The sequence below is a fragment of the Salmo salar genome, chromosome 09 (genome assembly GCF_965601325.2).
Source record: "Salmo salar chromosome 09, fSalSal1, whole genome shotgun sequence".
NCBI classification, from domain to species: Eukaryota; Metazoa; Chordata; class Actinopteri; order Salmoniformes; family Salmonidae; genus Salmo; species Salmo salar.
The window spans coordinates 2716147-2730793 of NC_138299.1; the positions used below are offsets into that span (position 1 = coordinate 2716147).

At 40.9% G+C, this 14647-nt stretch overlaps 1 protein-coding gene across 1 annotated transcript; it reads left to right on the top strand.

Moving 5' to 3' along the window:
- Positions 1-5471: 5471 nt before the first annotated feature.
- On the top strand, positions 5472-13740 carry LOC106610621 (protein odd-skipped-related 1). The gene is made up of 3 exons (XM_014210035.3): positions 5472-5737; positions 11259-11999; positions 12825-13740. The coding sequence occupies exons 2-3, from the start codon at positions 11299-11301 to the stop codon at positions 12955-12957; spliced, it is 834 nt and encodes a 277-aa protein (XP_014065510.1). The 5' UTR covers positions 5472-5737; positions 11259-11298; the 3' UTR covers positions 12958-13740.
- The last annotated feature ends 907 nt before the right edge of the window (positions 13741-14647 follow it).

Genomic DNA, 14647 nt, shown 5'->3' on the forward strand with positions numbered 1-14647 from the left:
TTAACACCTCATCTTGTGTGCACTGCACGCACATGATTGAGTACAATACTCCAGCTGTAAACTGTGTGTTATGAAATTACAGCTGCCCAACATACCATACAGGTCAGGTTATGGCTAATGTCTGCATCCTCCAGCTTCTGTAAACAAAGACATCCTCTTCAAATGTATGTAGCCTATCAGGGCGAGCCCCGTATTTGATTCCACGTCTATGAGAATCCTACGCTCTTAGAAAAAAGGGTTCCAAAAGGTTCTTCTGCTGTCCCCATAGGAGAACCCTTTTTGGTTCCAGGTAAAAACCTTTTGGTTCCATGTAGAACCCTCTGTGGAAAGGGCTTTAAATGGAACCCAAAATGATTCTACCTGGAACCAAAAGGGTTCTAAATGGAACAAAAAAGGGTTCTTCTAAGGGTTCTCCTATGGTTCTAGATACTACCTTTTTCTAAGAGTGTATGGATTTAAGATTCATTGGAGGACAGCTGACATTTTGCATAGATTTTAGGCTTATAGATTATTTCTAAAGCCAATAGGAACAGATCTGCAGATATTCCTTTTTGAATGTCTTCAATTATCATTGGCTTTCTGTCCTCTATAGAAGAATGTATATGCATTGGAAAACCAGAATGCATATGTATAGCATGGACCAATCTGTGCCTGGGTTTAATGACATTCAACCCACCAACACTCTGAACTCTATAGTCTATCACTAACCTAACATATTGCCACCTCTGCAACATAATACTGTGGATGAGCTACTGTATCCACTACTTTCATCATTACCAGTGACTTAATTGTGTTCTTACAAAATGTTGGTAACACTTTCAAATGCATTATAAACACATTTACAACTATGAGCTATGTATAATACATAGTATTGCTTATAGCCACTTATAAACACTGGATTAAATGTCTGGGAGCCCTATAGGCCTACATGAATAGACAATCTCATCAGTTTTCATGTATTATTCTGGTGAAATACTATTTTACTGAGGATACTGTATGTTTTTTTCTTCTTAAATCCACAGCTAGGCTCCAGTCATATTGCCTGTACTGATCCAAAGGTCACAAACTTTGCTACCTCCCACAAAAGCCTTCCAACACACTCTACTTTTACTCACTCATGTAGTAGGCTGTCTGGATTTGACTCAGATAACATTGAGACCACATTTCCCTTGCCTTAAGTGTTTGGATTATCACTAAGTGATGCAAATAGTTGGAATAAAATATGTAAGTGATCTGTAAACATAATTTCAGAGGGAGGGGAGAAGGGGGGTCAATCCAGTGGCAGTCTAGTGGTGTAATCATCTGTGTGTATAGCGTGGACAGCGTGCTGAACACTTAGCAGGCGCTTGTACCCAGTCCATTCTTTACATTTTTTGACAAACTATTATGTATTGCCTGTGTTTTTTATTACACACAGACTTGGACTATTCCATGTGCTTCTGTGGCAGCATTGGTGATTAATTATTGAGGTCAGTGCTCTTGAACGTGGCGCAGTGATTCAATTTAGATGACTCTTGACAAAATATGGTCTTAAAATAAACGTTTCACAAGATACAGTACTTAGGAGCAGTTTCAATCACCATGTCAAACCTTCATCTTCAAATATGTTTGTCAATCCTGAACATCTTTAAAAACAATAGCAGAATGAAATCTGTCTTTGCAACAGTGCACCAGATGATAGGACTTTTTAATAGTTTGTCTTTAGCAACTATTCCAGCAAAAGAATGACATATATATCTCCAGAGGCTACATTCACCATATCAACTTGTCATATCAATGTTATATCCAATTTCTTAACAAACAGTATTTATACTGTCACGTCCTGACCAGTATTAGGGATTATTTGTAATTGTAGTTTGGTCAGGACGTGGCAGAGGGTATTTGTTTTATGTGGTTCGGGGTGGTTGGCTGTGTATTAGGGTGTTTGATTTGTTAGTTCTGGGTTTTGGGTATGTTCTAGGTTGTATTTCTACGTTCTGTCTAGTTTAGTTTTCTATGTTTAGGTTGGGTGTTGGACTCTCAATTGGAGGCAGGTGTTTCTGGTTGCCTCTGATTGAGAGCCCTATATATAGGTATGTGCTTGGGTTTGTGAGTTGTGGGAGATTAATTGCTGTGTATAGCTTTGTGCCTTACAAGCCTGTTCGTCGTCGTCGTCGTCGTCGTCGTCGTCGTCGTCGTCGTCGTCGTCGTGGTTTTCCTGTGTACGTGTTTTGTTTTCGGTTTACCTTCTTATCCATAATAAAAAGAAGATGAGTACACATAACCCTGCTGCGTATTGGTCCACTTTCTCCGACGATGACTTCTCTTTATCTTCAGACGACGAAGAGTGTGACATATACCCCTTGACTTTTTCCACATTTTGTTGTGTTACAGCCTAAATTTAAAATTGATACATTTATATATTTTCCCACTGGCCTACACATAGTACCCCATAATGTCAAAGTGGAATTATGTTTAACTCATAAAAAATTCAAAACAGGCCTCCCAAGTGGAGCAGTAGTCTAAGACACTGCATCGCAGTGCTAGAGGCGTCACTACAGACCCGTGTTCGATCCCAGGCTGTGTCGCAGCTGGTCGCGACCGGGAGACCCATGAGGCGGTGCACAATTGGCCCAGTATCGTCCAGGTTAGGAGAGGGTTTGGCAGGCCAGGATGTCCTTGTCCTATCGTGCTCTAGCGACTCCTTGTGGTGGGACGGGTGCATGGACGCTGACTTCAGTCTCCAGCTGTACGGTGTTTTCCTGCCAAACCCTCTCCTAACCTGGACAATACTGGGCCAATTGTGCACCGCCTCATGGGTCTCCCGGTCGCGACCGGCTGCGACACAGCCTGGGATCAAACACGGGTCTGTAGTGACGCCTCTAGCACTGCGATGCAGTGTCTTAGACTACTGCTCCACTTGGGAGGCCTGTTTTGAATTTTTTTATGAGTTAAACATAATTCCACTTTGACATTATGGGGTACTATGTGTAGGCCAGTGGGAAAATATATAAATGTATCAATTTTAAATTTAGGCAGTAGAATGGGCCATACTGTAGTGCTCAGTGACTTTCAACATGGCACCGACTTTCCAACAAGTCAGTTCATCAAATTTCTGCCCTGCTAGAGCTGCCCCGGTCATTTGTAAGTGCTGTTATTGTGAAGTAGAAACGTCTAGGAGCAACAATGGCTCAGCCGTGAAGAGGTAGGCCACACAAGCTCACAGATCACGATCACTGAGTGCTGAAGCTCGTAAAATCGTCTGTCTTCGATTGTGACACTCACTATGAGTTCCAAACAATGTCAGCAGAAGAACTGTTCGTTGGGAGCTTCATGAAATGGGTTTCCATGACCAAGCATCCGCACACAAACCTAAGATCACAATGCCATGCGTCGGCTCGAGTGGTGTAGAGCTCGCCGCCATTGGACTCTGGAGCAGGGGAAATGTGTTCTTTGGAGTGATGAATCACGCTTCCCCATCTGGGTTTGGTGGATGCCAGGAGAACGCTACCTGCCCCAATGCATAGTGCCAACGGTAAAGATTGGTGGAGGAGGAATAATGGTCGGGGGCTGTTTTTCATGGTTTGGGCATGGCCCCTTAGTTCCAGTGAAGGGAAATATTAACGCCACAGCATACAATGACATTGTAGAGGATTCTGTGCTTCCAACTTTGCGGCAACAGTTTGGGAAGGCCCTCTTCTGTTTCCGCATGACAATGCCCCCGTGCACAAAGCGAGGTCCATACAGAAATGGTTTGTCGAGATCGATGTGGAATAACTTGACTGGCCTGCACAGAGACCTTAACTCCATCGAACACCTTTGGGAGGAATTGGAATGGCGACTGCGAGCCAGGCCTAATCGCCCAACATCAGTGCCCGACCTCACTAATGCTGCTAGTGGAAAGCCTTCCCAGAAGTGTGGAGGCTGTTATAGCAGTAAAGGGGGTACCAACTCCATATCAATGCCCATGATTTTAGAATGAGATGTTCGACGAGCAGGTATTCACATACTTTTGTCCATGTAGTGTATTTCCAAGTGTTTTAGTTGACAGAAGGCTACTTTTCTGTAACAATATTACTGAAATCTGATAATAATACCAACAACAAAGGTAAGTTGTTTGGGTCGATATTAGACAATGCATGGCATGGGGTTAGGGCTCTGGCCTTACCCCTCCTTTGTTTGTAAAGGAGGAACACAGGACCATGCAGGAGAAGATAATGGTATGTCCAGCAGGTGGCGGGTTTTGTACACTAAAGCACCACCGCAAGGTGTTGCTTATCCACACTTTTAAGAGGGATCAAATGCCCTGCAAATGCGAGAAGAAGAAAAAACAGCTTGACCACAGGAGCACGAACACCTTGTCAATATAACAACGATAACGGTGAAGACCTACAGTGAGCTGCATTTGTGTGTGTGTTTTATATGAATCAAATGTATTAGGTAAATGTATTCATTCGATTTTTTGAATAGCTCACTTAGTGATTATTCAACAAAGTCATACATCTCAGCGGGCCTAATGTTTCCAGTTTCGTAAATGTTCCTTCCCTGCTTTGCTTAATTCGAGTTTAACTTCGGATATTTAATTGATTACATAAACAGCCTAGAAATACCTCATCTCATCTGCTCTTTCTTCCGTATAAAGAAGATATTTTCTCCTGCAATTGAAATTGAACACAGGTTGAGATCCGTCTTAATTGAATAATGGTTTGGGGGGGTGAAATACACTAATGCTATTTATTTCCCTCCCGATCTCAAGTTAAAGTGACAGTTGCATATTTACTTTAATTAGGAGAAAGAGGGAGTTGATTTGTTAGTCCCTTCCACCTTGTACAGAAGCTTATTTTAAATAGGAAGGAATTATTTTTAAAAGAGCAATTTGCTTTCATTCCAATGAATATAATAATCGAAATTATTTTTTGGGGGGATTTTTGCCCTTCAGATTACAGATTGTATTCTTTAGGTGCATGAGGTTAAATCCACATGTTGTTGCATCCACTAATAATACCAACCCTATGGAAATAAGTATAAACATTGTTATTAAAACTAGGATAATGATGATAATAATAATAACAATAATATAATGTGGATAATATCTTAATAATTATATTAATGACATGCCTATTTGTAAAGTCTATAGGCCTATACGCTTGTTAAAAAATAATCAATTTTCAGTTATGGGCTAGACAAAATGGCAAATTGATACTTTGATTAGTTTGTAAATAGGAAAATACTGTATGCATTAAGCTCATTAAGGCCACATACACCAACGTTTTGAAAGAGATCACGTTTGACAGTGTGCTGCAACTATTTCCGCCCTACAACTGTGTTCGCCCCCACCCCACCCCCCACCACTTTGTGGCATAAAGTAAGCCTACTTCCAAAAAAAATGGGGGGAATTGAGTTTACAGTAAAGAGCTATCTCAAATTCGAATGGGGGCTGACTAAATGACGCGCATGTGCGAGTAAAGGGTTTGGTTGCAATAAAGAGGCGGTTTGAGTGCAGACCGCAGGGCAGTAACAGAAGGCGTCTTCCCCAGAGTCACTATAGAAGTCCTGCACACAACTATTTGGGACAGCTGTGAACTACACGCGCTTACATTCTGAGCTCGGTGTGAACATGCGGGGCAAGTTGTTTTGCGAAGTCAAAAACTTTCTCTGAACTACTTGAAACTTTTTTCCAAGGCGTTTTGCATCGGGCCGTCCGCAAATTTTCAACTCCAGGACCCCTCCGGATCCAAGGACCAATCAATCTGAGCTGGTAACTATTTCCTTGCATTACATTTTGTCTGTAATTTTTCTCTGAGCCATCTGTCAGAATATGACGTATAAAAGTTGTTTATGTTCGGGCTTCTTCGGGGGGAATGACAACGCGAGGCACAATGAACAAAGCTGTCAACTTTAGCGCAACTGGTCTGAGCTGAGTTCTAGTAACTGTTCCATTAAAAGTAAATATAGGTGTTATTACAATATCCCCTAATATTCCGTTTGTGACTTTTTTGGCATGTTTTAACGCAGGAACTAGAAGTAAACATCGTCGACAGTGTCTCGAGCTTGCATGGAGTCAGGTCTGGGTGCCTTCTGAGTTAGATGCGCCAGGCGACTGTGAAACAGGTGGGATCTTTCACGTGTTATACGGGATCCTTAGGTAAGGGTTATGGTTAAGGGTAGGGGTTAAGGTTAGGGTATGAACGTCCCAAGGACTCTGGATAGCACTGACCGATCTTTCAGAAGTAAACGCATTCCAGCACGATGTGAAGTTGATGGAGCAAAATCAACAAGGAGGTATGTGTAAATAAAGAAATAATTCCATGCAAAACATACATTTCGTGGAATTGCATTATACTTTACATGGTCTGAGTTAACATAAGAAAGATTCCTGTGTTTGATGACGATGATGGCCATTTATTTTGAGGGTTTAGCCCGAATATATTTATCCAAACCAGTATGAAAGTCGTAGTGAATGCATTTTTCTGTTGTCTATAATGTATAAAAAAAAAACATTCATTTGTGGCATAAGGTAAGCCTACTTCCAAATATTAGTAATATATTGATTTACTCTAATAAAGCTGGAATGGTTAGGATGATTATGACCATTAGGCTATCGTTGTTATTTGTTTTAAGCGTCTCTTATAGTCAATTACTTCAACGAATTTCAATAGGCCATCAAAAAACAAAAGCCAGTGTCGGCGTACATTTCATAATTTATTTTGATATCTTTCAACTTTAAGCTGTCTTAGTTGCACGGGAATTTCATGCTATTAATAATCACATATTTAGAGTTAAACCAATGTTATGGAATATAACCAAAGTCGTCATTTTATTGTAGGCTAATTTACATGGATAAGCGTAATAGTTTTACATGAACACACAAATTTATCAGTGTTTTCTGCTGTAGGAATCTATACATCTCATATTAAAACACGGTATTTTGTCTGGAATTACAATAATCTGAATTAAAACAGTGACCACATGTTTGTGCTAATTCTTATGGACAAATTCACGGGTTTATGGTATCAAATATGATTTGGAACAATTGTCTTAAATTGGGATCATTCTTAGGCCTATTAATTTTTTCCTTGTTATTTTCAGAGCGCTGTTTCCCACGTTGCTTAGGTGCACACATCAGTTGCTTTATTTTATTGCGCTCAAGTGCCCATATCCTCTCATGTTCTGCATCAACACACGGCTAAAAACATGCGCATTCGCGGTAATTGCTGCACAATTGACCAAAGGATCTGCATTAACATAAGAACTCTGAAGTTGCTCTCCAAAACCCATTGGGCACAGACGTCAATTCAACATCTATTCCCCGTTGGAAACATCGTTGATTCAACCAGTGTGTGCCCAGTGAGTACACACAAGGTCACCATTCCACATCTATAAGAATTGAACAATATATGTTTCTTAGAAATATGCTTTGTAGTCTACTTTAATCCACTTTTAAACAGGAGAGCTAATGAAATGAAGTCATCCAAGTTTGCATGCAGTTTAGTTTACCAAAAAGCTTTGTAGGCATATGACAGAAAGCCTATCCTAGCCACAGTAGTGAGGTTAGGGCTATCAGGCAAATTGACAATATAGATTTAGTTTGACTGAGTCGTAGCCTGTAGTTTCCCGAGTGTATTTGCTCCCGAGTGGCGCAGCATTCTTAGGCACTGCATCTCAGTGCTAGAGGCGTCACTACAGACCCTGGTTCGATCCTGGCTACATCACATCCGGCCGTGATTGGGAGTCCCATAGGCACAATTGGCCCAGCGTCATCCGGGTTAGGGTTTGGCCGGGGTAGGCCATAATTGTAAATAAGAATGGGTTCTTTACTGACTTGCCTACTTAAATGAAGGTTAAATAAAAAATATATAATAATGAATAACAAAAAATATTCCCACATTCTTTAATCCTAAACTAGTGCATTACAATGTAATGCTTACTGTAGCCTATATTCGTCTCTTTGTTTATGTACAACATGAAAGATGCAAGCTCTCTCTAAATCCTGAAATTACATGTAGGCCTAATGTTATAGGTAAGGCCCATATCTGTAGGCTACAAGAGCGCGCATATATGGATACAACATAAAGTGATCCCATGAACTTTTTCATCACCTCAGTTTAGATACACTTGTGGCAAGGAAAAGCTGCCCTGATTTTCATCCATTTTGACGTGTGGGGAACGAAATGGAAATGCTGGTGTGATTTTTCTTGCCAACACCAATGCAAAATCCTCCTAATTAGCCAACAACGTCTTGGCAAAATGTAATTTAGGTTTACCTCGGGTCACCTTTAATCCATAGGATTTGGGATCTTGTGTTGAACTGTCCTAGTAGTCTAGCCTCTATCTATTTAGAATTAGAGTAGAGAGAGCACATTTCTGAAACATACTAACAATAATATACTGGCGTGATGTGTGTGTGGGACAATTCGATCATGCTTTGCGTTATCTTGTATCTCAAATCTCACAACACGTCCGCTTTCGGCCGAGGCGCGGAATTTAACAGTTGGCCAGTCACGACTAACGGGGAATGGGACGTAGCAGTGTTCAGCTTGATTGTTGAGTTGTTGAGATGGTATGTAGACATCAAAGGATTATTAAGGATACGAGACGGCTCGGGAGAAACCGCTGATCTCCCCTAATGACCTCTAAGTAAAAGTCAATTACTTCTGCGTCATGATCAGAAAGGAGAAATCCACGGGGGACGTTTGAGCTTCGGTAATTCTAATTAGGACTATTTTACTTTTATTTACTGCAGCGCAACCATGGCTCTCACTCACTCCCCACTTTTATTTATCAACATTTTAGGCCTATGTTCACCAATATGATCAAGGGGTCCTTTTCTCTAATAGGCCTATCTATATCCATGTAGCCTATTATTATCTATATCTTGATTAGGCCATATCTTGTGGTTTCCTTATGTTATGATAACACAGTATGTATGACTAAAGTAGATAACCCATGACCATTTTTAACAATAAGATGAATAATATAAACCAGTAGTAGAATTCTGACGAAGTCATATTTGCAGAGCAGTAACAAATGGGGATTACACACAATTCCCTATGACTAACAAAATCAAACAAAGGAAATGGCTTGGCTTAGGGGAAATGCTTTTTTTGTGGAAAGCTAAATCATATCACAATGGTGCAGCATGCCAGCTCTGTTTAGACTTAGACAGAAAAGACACAGGATAACTTTGTCATATCTTGACCATCAAATAGGCACAGAAACAGAGGCATTATTGTGCTTTGTTATATTTCCTCTTATCAAAACCTGTTTAAACAGATACATTAAAAACATGAATTGGTAGCTCTGGTGCTCCCAATTTAAAACACTTAAGAGCACCACATAAAATGTAGGAGCACCAGAAACTAAGATTTTTACAGCCTTTATTGGGCCTATATGAATTTGAGATACTTTTGAAGTACATGGTGTCCACTAGAAACTAATATAACCCTGTAAAGACATTTCTTAATTTTAAAAGCTAAAATTGTTTTTTTTTTCATGAGCATGTCTTCACCACATAATTCTACATGTAGCTAAGGTGTTTTGTGGTTGTAGAATCAGTATTTATGAAAATCTAAATGTGCATGAAAATTAACTAGCGTGTGTCTGCTTGCTGGCTGAACCAGTCTCAAATTAATCCATATGAAATGAAAGCTATGCTAACAACATCAGTTCACACACAATGCTCCCTGAAGCTAGTGTAGTGAAATTCTAGCTAATAACAGCGCAAGTGAGTTTTCATGATAAGACTGTTTCTGTTCTGCTGTGATTAGTTCACCGATTTTTGCGGCACAGCTGACTGCTTTAGCTGTGACTTTATCGTGTTTGCCAAATGTTACAAAGTAGGCACAGTGCCAGCTGTCAGTCAAATACGTGCTGATTTCTGAGAACAGTCCCATAACTTTGGTGCCGTACAACTTCATCAACAAGCTGGCAAACTAGCTACCGTAATGGCCATTCAAAACACTAGGCTGCTAGCTGGGTCAAATTTGCTCAGCTGATCAAGCATGGTTTGCCGTAGTAGTTCCATGTTTGGTTAGACAAATGGCGCCTGGCAACTGACAAATGATGCCATCTGACGTGAGACTATGCATTAGTCTCCTGAAGAAGCTGTCCCTTTACCATTCTTTCTGTACCCCCAAATGTTTGGATACACTGGTAAAGTTACCAGGTTGTTAGCTAGCTAGCTAATAAGGTAATGTTAGTAAACAAGGTGTTAACGGCCTGCGACATGATTTATTAATGTAAAATATGGCCTGCCAATGGAGATGCATGCAGCTGGAAAAAAAAACGTAGTGCTGGTAATATACTGTAGTCACAACTTTTGAATGGTTTGGGCTAGGGACAAGCGGTTTTATCTGTAGTAATGGTGCAACATCCACGGTCACGAATCTGCGCTCACTTTTATGTATCGGGGGCACTCGGAAACAGCGGTACAGCTAAGCCTCATCATTACGACAATTATAATCTAGTCGCACTGGTGCAAAATATTTAGGAGCATATGCTCACACTTTAGAGCCCTGCTCACGGAGGCATTTCACCTCAGTGAATGGTGTCATTCTATTTACCCTCGTCTTAACAGCCCCCGGCATGTTTTCTGGGAATGGGAAACACCCACACCAAATGCACACCAGTGTCTGTGTGTCAGCACTGAGAGTGCAGTGCACACCTTCTATTCTCTGACCTGTACCACACACACATGCATGTGTGTACACACACAAACCCACACACGCAGGCTGTCCTCACTCATCGTGTGCCTTGAGGACAATACGTGATTCATGGTGTGTGTGTGTGTCGGACCATGTGTTGAGCTGGTAGCTCCTGTTGCATGGAGGTCTGGTTCAGACAGCTCTTATCACTGTCTTCCCCTTTGTCTCAGTGGTAAAGGGATACATTCACACGCATCACCTTAATCCACTGATATGAGCCCTCTTGAAAAGCAACTAGATAATCAAGCCGGGCCGCTTGTGTATTGGCTTGGCATTGTGGTTGTGTTAGGGTGTGGGGGAAAGATGCCAGGATGACTCAAAAACAGGGGGTAGCAGGAAATACTTAGTTAGAAATGTTATTTGATCCACATTAAATATCACAATTATGCTTCCTGGTTCATTATGAAAAATTATGATCATTATTGTCCTTATTTGTATTTTTAGTATAGTAGAAGATGCTGTTGTCAATGTATCATTGGTTTGTAAAACAATAACACATTATGACTTATACTGTATGTGTACAGTTCTGTTGTGTTGTCAATATGATCTGACTTTTTTGTGGTGTTGCTTTTCCAGAGAGAATCTCGTGATCTGGTGATCAGTAGCGACACCAACCATGGGCAGCAAGACTCTTCCAGCCCCGGTTCCCCTCCACCCCTCCCTGCAGCTCGCCAACTACTCCTTCCTCCAGACCTCCAATGGCTTCCAGCTTCCCACGGACCAGGTCCCTGGCATCTATAGCTTCAGCGCCCTGCATGCCATCCACCTCCATCAGTGGACCCTGGGCTACCCTCCCTTCGCTCTTCCCCGCTGCACTTTCTCCAAGCTCCCAGCTCTGATGGACGGCCGCTTCCCCGGCATACCTTCCATCCCCATCTTTCCCCACCTGGTCCAGTCCAAGGACCAGGCCGCTGTGGCCAATGCCGCAGCTACCGCCATGGGTCTCTTCCAGGGCTCCAAGAACAAGCCTCAGCCACGCTTCGACTTCGCCAACTTGGCTGCCGCCGCCACCCAGGAAGACCCACTGAAGGCGGAAGACTTGAGCATAATGGGGGCAGTCGCCACCACTTCCCCTCGCCATGGCGGGCTAGGCTGTCTCATGGACATAGCCAAGCTGTCATCACCCGAGCGCAAGCCCAGCCGCGGCCGCCTGCCCTCCAAGACCAAGAAGGAGTTTGTGTGCAAGTTCTGCGGCCGCCACTTCACTAAGTCCTACAACCTGCTTATCCATGAGCGGACGCACACGGACGAGAGGCCATACACCTGCGACATCTGCCACAAGGCCTTCCGGAGGCAGGACCACCTCCGAGACCATAGGTGAGACCTGCTTTTTCTATTACAATGAAGCTCAATTTAATGAACAAGGAGTATGGAGATAGATAGCTGCCAAAATGTTGTAAATTAATCAATAATATTTTATTGGAAATTATTTTATTATTGGAAATTGTATTAATTGGCCACAGAACCTTCTACATAAGAACAGCATAGGATATTAATACAAAATATGAGTAATTGCTTCCAAAATTGTCGTATACGCTACTGATTAATCATGTTGAGTCTCTGACAGTGTAATGCATCAGGGTTGAGTCCAATTCCATTTGAATTCATTCTAATTCAAGACATGGAATAGCCCTGAATGGAATTTGCCCCAACCATATCATGCATTGGACTGTTAATCCATTTAGAGCGACAGGCCACTAACATGATCAGTATGTGAAAAAAATCCAGTAACAATCCAGTATGTGAATTAAATCGGGTAAAAATCTGGTTAAGTAGTGTGAAAAGCTGCAACAAAGGCATGAAGCGATATCATGTCCATATTAAAGAGTTTAGCGGGGACAATCTAAAGTTAATATGTCGGAATGCCTTTGAATTGACATTGGCACTGTTGATATTGATTTGAATTATAGCTGTAAGTGATATAAACAACATCAACATTTTGCATACATGTTGAGTATAAGAGGCATACATTGTAATTCATACCTTTAGAACAATATATCACCATAACGTTCACCTCCTTTTTCTCTTATTTCTTTGTTGTCTTTTATTAATTTGTGGCTTTAGATTGATAGTTGTCTTTGTGTGTTTGTTATGTTTTGTTACTCAAACCTGACACTCTTTTTGTTCTGTTCTGCCCTACAGGTACATCCATTCCAAGGAGAAACCTTTCAAGTGCCAGGAGTGTGGAAAGGGATTTTGTCAGTCCAGAACTCTAGCCGTCCACAAAACGTTGCACATGCAGGTCAAGGAACTAAAGCCATCCAAGATTAAGTGATATCAATAACTAAAAAAGAGGAATAGGGGACACTGGAAAGAATAAAAGCAAAGACATTTTTTAAAGCAAATTTAGGCATTTAGCAGACGCTCATATCCAGAGTGATTTACAGGAGGAATTAGGTTTAAGTGCCTTGCTCAAGGGCACATGAACAGATTTTTAACATAGAACATCTCTGAACTTGAACTGAACTGAAGTTTTCTGACTGAAAAAGTGAAACGTTCACCAACATTTCACACCAGCCTCTTGAGCTCATCGTGGGGAACGATTCTTCAGAGATTTGAAAATCCTGGATCTCTATGATGTATCCAGACAATTTCCAGGAGCACCTTGGACTATAACTAAGTTGTTTTTCCAAGTTTAGTTAAGAGAGAATTGGACTAAAGGACTTAGAGGCTGTGTATTGGTTGGGCATGATGAAACCCAGTGGTGCGAATGGATCATACATCATGGATGTATGGAATGTGATCCAGATCTTTCTGACAAATTTGACCTCTCAGACATTCCGAGAGACTCACATTTTTTAAGGGACATTTACGTGTCTAACGCAGTCTTTGTAAAATTTGCTCATTTGGTTAAAGCCATGTCAGCATAACTAACTGCCTTATTCCTATTTCGAAGCTCACATTCCAATGTTATTTTTGTACAGATATCTTTTTGTATAATTGTATTTTTGCACTTTAACCTGATTATTGATTATTTACATATATCACTGGATTCCTTAAACTTATTTTCTAAAAATAAATAGTCATTTTCTAAACAAAATAAATATTGTATAATTTATTCTGGTTTGTTGTGAGAGAAATACTATCAAATACTTTGCCCTTTTAATTTCCATAACTTCTTTTGAGGTTTTTCAATGGAAATCAGTTGCAAACATGTTTTGTTTACAAATTTCCTGTAGTTGACACATTCATTTTATTGGGTTTTCCTTGTTTCTGAAGGAGATTCCCTTGAATTGAAACAACTAATAGGCACATTACATAAAGAGTATAGAGACATTTTCAGCAAATACCTTGAACCTACTATAGATTGATTACATAATGGCATGTATCTGTGTGAGTGTGCGTGCGTGTGTGTTGTGAGGTGTAGCAGTGGTCCTAATCTGAATCGCAGCATTTTAGGAGTTGGTTTAACACTTGGCAACGTGACTTTGGTGGCAGGTAGCTAACCTCACTGTCAACATTAGGTGTTAACAGGATCATCAGACATGTATATTGTGAACATAAAAGGACAGGTACAAACATTAGCCGTTACCTTGCACCCTGTCACTCTCTTCCCTTTTGAAGCTCTCACAAGTTGTCACTTCACACTATGCATGTGAAAGACATAATGAACGACGTTAAGAGATGATACTAATGACACCTCAATAGATTATCTTATTCCAAATTCTCCCCATTGTAGAGATCAAATGCATGACACCCATTGACTATACCATACCACACCCCAGTCAATAACAAACGTTCCCCCAAGTGTAATGGAACATTTCAAGAAACATTCGGACAGTATCAAATGACTATCTTGGCATAGTTTTAAAAAGAATGTTGTCAGATCATTTCAAAACCGGACCATCAATGTTAGAGGAGAAAGACAACCTTTAACCTACCATAACTGTTTCTGCGGAACAAAATGTGTCATCTGAAACAGTTTTCATATATCAGGTTAGACTGCTAAGCATTTTTGTAAGTTG